Source organism: Barbus barbus (genome assembly GCF_936440315.1).
Source record: "Barbus barbus genome assembly, chromosome: 25".
Lineage (NCBI taxonomy): Eukaryota > Metazoa > Chordata > Actinopteri > Cypriniformes > Cyprinidae > Barbus > Barbus barbus.
The window spans coordinates 857,064-864,884 of record NC_136753.1 but is presented as its reverse complement, the minus strand read 5'-3'; the positions used below and the strand labels follow the sequence as shown (position 1 = coordinate 864,884).

General features: G+C 35.6%; 1 protein-coding gene across 1 annotated transcript; it reads left to right on the top strand.

Annotated features, from left to right (window-relative positions):
- The first annotated feature begins 461 nt into the window (after window positions 1–461).
- On the top strand, window positions 462–3,487 carry LOC306844730 (uncharacterized protein). The gene is made up of 4 exons (XM_079377087.1): window positions 462–528; window positions 1,110–1,270; window positions 1,362–1,454; window positions 2,125–3,487. The coding sequence occupies exons 2-4, from the start codon at window positions 1,253–1,255 to the stop codon at window positions 2,359–2,361; spliced, it is 348 nt and encodes a 115-aa protein (XP_079233213.1). The 5' UTR covers window positions 462–528; window positions 1,110–1,252; the 3' UTR covers window positions 2,362–3,487.
- Window positions 3,488–7,821: the final 4,334 nt, after the last annotated feature.

Sequence of the window (7,821 nt, the reverse complement as noted above, 5' to 3'; positions counted from 1 at the left end):
ACAATGATTGCCAAGCTTAATCATTGAATACCATTTTAAAATTGCAAAAATATGTATATTTTCTCTAGTGGTGAGTTTGTCAGTTAAGGACAAACCATAACAGGTAACAGTTGATAATTTCTTCATTTTGACTCATAATTTCAGGCCTTTTCTAGCCAAGTAAATGTTATTTTCTGATCAGGTTAACCTCAACTTTATTTCATTTAAAATCATAAAAATATCGCAAGCTACACTCAAAAAAATGAACTTTCACTATTGTTAGTTTTACTACACCCACCCTTGTTCAAAGTACATAAAACATAAAAGTAACTAAATTAACACAAGTTAACTATGTTATTTCTACAGAAATTTAGTACTGTTGGCTTTACTTAGTAAGAGTTTGACTGGCCAACTTAACATTGTAGAGTAAAACGCAAAACCCCATGAATTTGGATCTTTGCGGATACCGTAGCTGCTCACCTGGAGGCGGAGCAACGGGACGGAAGACAGACGAACGCGCGAAGTACAAGAAGATGGTGATTTTGTCAGGTATGAATATTTCATAATTCTTTACCATCCTGTTAAATATCGCCAGGAAAAAGTGATGCGAGTGTTCACATAGTTATGTTAATTTAAGTTATCGGTGTATTTCGGAGCGTTTGAGTCTTTTAGCCAGTTAGGCGTGTTCCTCAAAGCAAGCATGTGGCAGTGCAAGGACTGCAAAATAACAGTCTCGACCAGATCACAGTTGTTGAAACACTATCGATTAGCGCATGGACGTTATGGTCGCGGTAATCGTTTTCCGTGCACTTACTCCGAGTGTCCCTGTAGATTTAAAACGTGGAATGCGCTAACTCACACAGCCATCTTAATTGTTGACTTCAAAAGCAGATGGCCAGCTCTGTTTTGTGAACATGAGGTAAATATGATGGAATAACTATTTCTTTCTTTCATAGTTTTAAGTGGTGAAACAAATAGTAATTAATTTATCGAATTCAATCTAATTGTGCTTTATTCATGTCCATGCAGAGTTAGCCTAAATGCTAAGTGTTCAGATGTCAATGAATGACCCTGAATATATTTTTAAACATGAAAACTATCCTTACTATAATCTTGTCTTAAATCTGCAGATTGCTGCTGAGTTCAGTCGAATCAGTACCGTCCCACTAAATCCAACTTTTATGTCAAAATTGGATGGTTACACAAGCAAGCTGGCCAGCATCTACGTTACCGGAAAAGAGGAGGAGTTGCAGGACGTAAAATTTGCAAACTGATGGCTACCATCGATGAGGTTTGTTTATTTATTAATGATGTTTGTAAATAATTTCCACTTTATTATGGTGATTTATCATTGTCTATACTTTGTCTCTACTCTTCTACAGAATGATACCATCTCAACTCGGAGAGCCTGTATTCTCAGAGCACTTTCTGTGTATCTTAATGAAGACTATGAAAACCTCATGAAGGAGTATGCAGTAAGTGTTCTCAGGCAGTGAATATTTAAAGTGTATGTATGTGTATATATATATATATATATATATATATATAATATTGTCATGAAATATAAATATGCAAAGTATATTTAACTCGGGTTGTCAAAAGTGCCAACTTCGGTACCATTCAGTACTGAAATAAAAAAAAAAAATTGTGATGTGGGAATTTTGAGCACTGTTGAGCAGATTCTCAAACAGCGCTGATTGGCCAGTGTTCACATGCTCGACAGATGACTCTGATTGGCTACAATCATTGCTTCACACTCTTGACCGAGTTCTTACACAGATTACGTTCACACATGGTAGTGACGTGTCTCTCAGCAGATTTTTCTAAGCAGATATATTAAGGAACCACATTAAGCAATTATCACTGTTGCCAATTACAGTCACATCTGTTGAGCACATGAAAACTCTGACACATAGTGATTTCCTTTGGGGAAAAAAAGCTGGTTTCTTCACATTTTTTAATTTCAGTCCAGAAGCCTGTACTTTTGACAACCCTAACAAACACCTTAGAGTAGTTTTGTAAGTTATGTGAAACATTAAGGAATGTATAGTAGATACAACATTTTCTAAATTCTCTAAATTTACAACCTGTATTTTTGATGCAATTAAACTGACTGAACAGTGTTACTGTTTTTGTGTTTTGTAGGACACAGACTTTGAAAATTCAGAGAGAGACATCGCCAATACTGTAAATGGAATCTACATAATCAGACTTGAAGATGCAGAAGCCTGTGATCCACCATCAGATGTTGGACTGATTGTTGAGGGAGTGAAAGTGCTTCAGAACCTTGGCGACGTCACCAAGGCCTGTGCTCTTCTTTTGGGAGTCATATACGTACAGCTTGAATCTCAGTTATCCTTCAGACCTGAAGTACACTTTTGAGTTTTTCCAAAAAGTGTTGCTGGGACTTGACGGACAGAAACTGTCACAGAAAATACAGGTTCTCAAGAACAAACTTGTTGGTTGAACCAGTAAATCATTCTGGACAAATGAAAGAAGTGAAGATGTTTTTTTTTTTTTTTTTTGACATTTAAATTGTTTCTGGTTTTAAAATTATGTGCCAGTTTTAATGTTATCTTTGTTGATGGCGCCACAATTTGAAATGGAGTTCTGCAGCTTTAACTGAAGTTAAAATTGTTTGCAGTTATTTACAAAGATTAGAGGTCAGTTTCAATCTTATCATTACCAATGACAAACGATTTCAGATATCAAAAATTGAGCACTGTAGCATTTGGTGACATGCTGTCTGTCTTGAACAAACTTTCCTTTTATTTTTCTAAGTAAAATGTATTACAATATTTGAAGGCAGTTGCAAAAAGTAAAAGAACAACATTTTGGTCAATAGTAAACATTCTTTTTTTTTTTTTTTTTTTCTGTCTTTTTGAGACAAACTGTTATCAAGCCATTTGTGGTTGTTTTCTAAAAGAGGCCAGTTTAAATTTAATTTTTTTTAAATAATGGCTTAAATATTGGATATTTGAAATATCAGAAATCTAGCACTGTAGCATTTTTTGACAGGCTGCCTGTCTTGAAAAAAATCATTTTTATATTTCTTAGAAATGTTTTTATTGCAATATATGAAGGAAGTTGCACATTGTAAGAATGTTCAGTATTGACCAAAATGTTGTTTTTACCTTTTTTTTGTTTTCTGAAACAAATTGTTATTTAAGCTGTTTGTTGTTGTTTGCAAAAATAGAGGACAGTTTGAATGTTACTATTACTGTTGATTCTAAAGATCAAAAATATCAGAAATGGAATTTTGCAGTATTTTAGGGCATGCTGCCTAATTTCAACAGACATTCTATGTATTTAATTTTTCTAAGTAAGATCATTACAAATTCTTGAAGCCAGTTGCACTTTAAAAGACCTTGTAAAGAATGTTTACTGTTAAATTATTGATGTTTTAGTGTATTTGTTTCAAAGGACCTGTGAAATTTAAATTGTTTTATGGGTTTTAGCAGTTGTATATTGCAAAACCTTGCAAAGAAAATAAATTAATTTTGTTTCTAAAAATTTGTTTGATTATTTAAGTTTTGCACTTGTAGAGCAAATACTTAAAACTAAATAAAGTGTTCACCTTACATATTGAAAGTTCGTAATTCTAACATAATATTACTAAATAAAATAAACATAACTAAAATGCATTAGTGACACATCTGAAAATTGTGTCAACTTTACCTGAATTTCTTTAGTTCATTCAACTGTATTATTACTTGTAGAAACTACTCAACACACTTGCGTGGAACCACTTGACACTCTTTTTTTATGTAAGTCCAACAAATAAATTTTTTGAGTGTATAACAAAGTCCCCAACATAGTTGACAGGCAAATAATAATCTATAATGTATTCAAAATGTCACATGATCACATGATGCTGGTCACATGGTTTTGAGAGGTGTCACATGGGTTTTCAAGAGGTGTTTGATTGGTAACATAGTTTACAGAAGTTTGTGGACATAAGTACAATGTTTTAACTTTCTTATGTTACATTTAAACTGTATATATTATTTAGATTGTAATTATTTTCAATGCATGTTAAAGGTACCCAAAATCAGAATGACCCACTGATGAAGAGTACCACGGTAACAACATTTTTTTTTGGAAAAGCAACAAAGAAATTCCACGGTATTATTGGATGTTCTTGTAAATGCAATCATACTGTATTTTTCCATGCAATCTCGTAGAAATCAGATGCTCATAAAACACAAAACTCCCAATCTGGAGGGGCTATTTTAGTTCTTGTGCATCTATGGTTTTGTTAGTTTTAGTCACACATATCAGGGATTTACAGTGGTGTTTACTGTCCTGCAGAGCAGCAAATGTCTCGCATTCTGCTCTGCACGTTTGCAAGTGATGCATTACAGCTGCATGCATTCGGTCTAATCGACCTGCGATCAGCCTGACATCAGCGGGAGATTACGATGAGATTATTCAGTGATTACAGAGATGATCAGTGTCTGAATTAAAGCTCTAACGATGATATTAAGCAGCTTCTTCACTATTAGTGCTGGAATATCATTTTTACAGCCACAATGACTCTCTGTGGGAATCAGTTCATATAAACTTAGATGGACATGAGCTCTGCATCAGCAGAAGGGCCGAGTGTAGCCTGTACATAAGTCAGGGACTAATTAAAATGTCCTTCCTCGTTAGTGCTGATTGGCCTGTGTGTGTTGGCCAGTCTGTGTCTCTGGCACAAGAGCACGCTGCCAAATTTAGACATGTGTGTCACTGGTCACGAGCCCATCAGATGGACCACAGCAAAACTGGGGCAGCCCATAATCCCTAGAGAGCAGGAAGCTCTCTCTCTCACACACACACACACAAGCACACACACACATTCTCAGCATCATCAATTTAAAATGTCTAAAAATGTATGTACTCACATTATTTATTTGGACATGTTAAGTGTGTGTGTGTGTGTGTGTGTGTGTGTGTGTGTGTGTTTGGAAGGCTAATGTGAGTGTGCTCTTCTTAAGGATGGCAATTAATGGTGGCGATTTTCAAAACCCAAATGAAATGGATGGAAAGACGTCACAGAAAATAAGATTGGCAAGACAGACTCAGAGAACGAGAGAAGGTGTGAAGTGAGAAATTTGGACAGTTGGGATCTTTTTCTCTGACTAGCATTCAAATCACAGACACACACACGCACACACACACACACATACACTCACATGTTTGTTTTTGTGAAAAGTGGGGACATTCCATAGGCGTAATGGTTTTTATACTGTACAAACTGTATGTGCTATTGCCCTACACCTAAACTTACCCCTCACAGGAGACTGTGCATTTCTACTTTCCCCAAAAAACCTCACTCTGTATGTTGCTCTATTGGCTGTGGAGTCAAGACATTTACAAATATGATTAAAAGATGAATATGAGACAAAACTACAGAATGTCCCATTTTATTATTGGGTGATTCAACACACAGATGTTTTAGCAGCTAAGAAGTTCAGCACTTTTAGTGTTTCATCCCTCTATCTGATGTGAGCATAAGTATTGGATCAGTTGCCTCACAGGTCTTTCTAAGTGATCAGCTGTGTCCTGTTGCATTAATTCTTCAGATATTAAACGCAGGGAATGTGTCGTATCAGTTATATACATTACTTCTGTATTCTGAATCTTGCATTCGATGATGACACACAAACCAGGATGAAGACGAGGGAGCTGACTTTGAGAGAAAAGCAAGCTATTTGGATGCTAAAAGAAAAGAGGAAGTCAGTTAGAGCTCTAGCAAAAACAAAGGGCATGGAGAAATCAAGAGTTTGGAAACCACCAGCAACCAACAACGACCTGATCGGCTGAGAAAACAACAGTAGTTAATCACAGACGAATCATAAAAGCTGTGAAAATGAACCCTAAAAGACATGTCTGTAAAATCAGCAACAACTTCCAGAAAGCTGGGGTGATGCTCTGACAATCTACTGTCCTCAGGAGACTTTGACACAGAATTACAGATGCTACACAGCAAGATGCAGACCTCTGACCAGCACCAAACATAGAAAGACAAGATTAGAGTTTGCAAAAAAAGCACAAAGGTGAGTCAGAAGAGTTTTGGAACTGTGTTTATGGACCGATGAGACAAAGATGAACCTTTATCTAAGTGATGGGAAAGCAAAAATGTGGAGAAAAAAAGGGAACTGCAATGATCCCAAGCATACAGCCTCATCTGTAAAGCATGGTGGAGGTGGTGTCATGGCATGGGCATGCATGGCTGTCTCTGGAACAGGCCCTCTCAACTTTACTGATGACTTAATGTATGATGACAGTAGCAGAATGAATTTGGAAGGGTACAAAACCATCTTGCTACCAATATTCAAGAAAATGCCACCAGATTCATTGGGAAGTGCTTCATATTGCATCAGGAAAATGACCCAAAACACCCTGCCAGTTCAGTCAAGGAATTTATAAGAGCAAAGAAATGGAAAGTGTTATATTGCCCAAGTCAATCTCCAGATTTAAATCTGATTGAACATGAATTTCAGCAGCTGGAGAGGAGAGTAAAGGCAGAAACTCCCCAAAACAAGCAACAATTGGGATTGGCTGCATTAAAGGCTGGGAAAAGTATTTCAAAGGATGAGAGCAAGAGTCTGGTGATGTCTATGGGTCACAGACTCACTGCTGTGATTGTGTGCAAGGGATCTGCAACTAAATAATAGCTTTTCATCTTTTATATCTGCCTTATGTTCAACTGTCCCAATACTTATGCTCACATCAATGAGTGGGATGAACTCTAAAAGTGCTGCTCTTTTTATTTAGTAAAAAGTTTTATCTTATATTTATCTCATATATTTTATCTCGTACTGTAGTTTTGTCTCATATTCATATTTTAATCATATTTGCAAATGTCTTGACTCCACAGCCAACAGAGCAATTTTGTCTTTACTGTTCCAATACTTATGGAGGGCTCTGTATATAATCGTAAGTAACTATTAGTATTTATAATTGCTGCAACTGAGTTGTTGAGCTTAAAGTATTGTGCATGCTAAACATTTATGCTAAAAGTTACAGTTAGTCTTGAAATTTAACACTTTTTTCTCTGTTTTATGTGTTTATGGAGTTCTACAGGATTGTGGGCATGAAAACATTGACTGACATAGTCGTCATCTAAATGAGATATTTCAGTCTTAAGAGGGAATGTTGCGCAGCTGTTGACAACTTTCACAACAAATCAAGGTTAGTCCAAGTCCATTTTAGACTTGCATTGTATTGTTTTTCACAGCTTAAGTAATGAAAATGTATTGAAAAAATTTACAATATTGCTTGTATAATACAATCAAAATTGTGCTCGACTGGTTCTGCTTTATTGTGATAATTTCTTTAATTTTATTCATCTCTGATTAATTTTACTCCCCAACAGACTAAAGAGCCAACTGATACTAGGTCTCTGGTGCTCAGAGGGATCCCTTTTGTCCTTGGCAACAAACCTGCAGAGTATGCTTTGTAAGTAACCTCTGTTTTCTCTCAGAATATCTAAAAGGACATAAACATAACCATTTCACCATTAATTGATAGTTCATGTGTTTTATAAAACCTGTGAGAATAAAGCCTAAACCTTTAACTTATTACAATAGCTCTTTTAACCTCTTTGGGTGATCACAGGTTTAGTTCATCCAACATTTGATCACCCTCATGTTGTTACAAACCCTTTAGAATTAATTTTTCAAATACAATTTTAAGGATAGTTCACCCAAAAATGAAATTTTAATGTAATATTTTAACTTTAAAGATTTTTAGCTGAAACTGTGGTCCTTGGTAATTGATGTAAAGCATTTCTGATAGTTAAAAAATGTGCACGTTTTTATTTATTTATTTATTTATTGACTCCAAGTGATGGTA

What these genes read in the sequence shown, in the direction of transcription:
- LOC306844730 (XM_079377087.1), top strand. An exon ending in ACCTCATGAAGGAGTATGCA is followed by an intron (nt 1,455 to 2,124) that starts GTAAGTGTTCTC and finishes TGTGTTTTGTAG; the next exon opens with GACACAGACTTTGAAAATTC.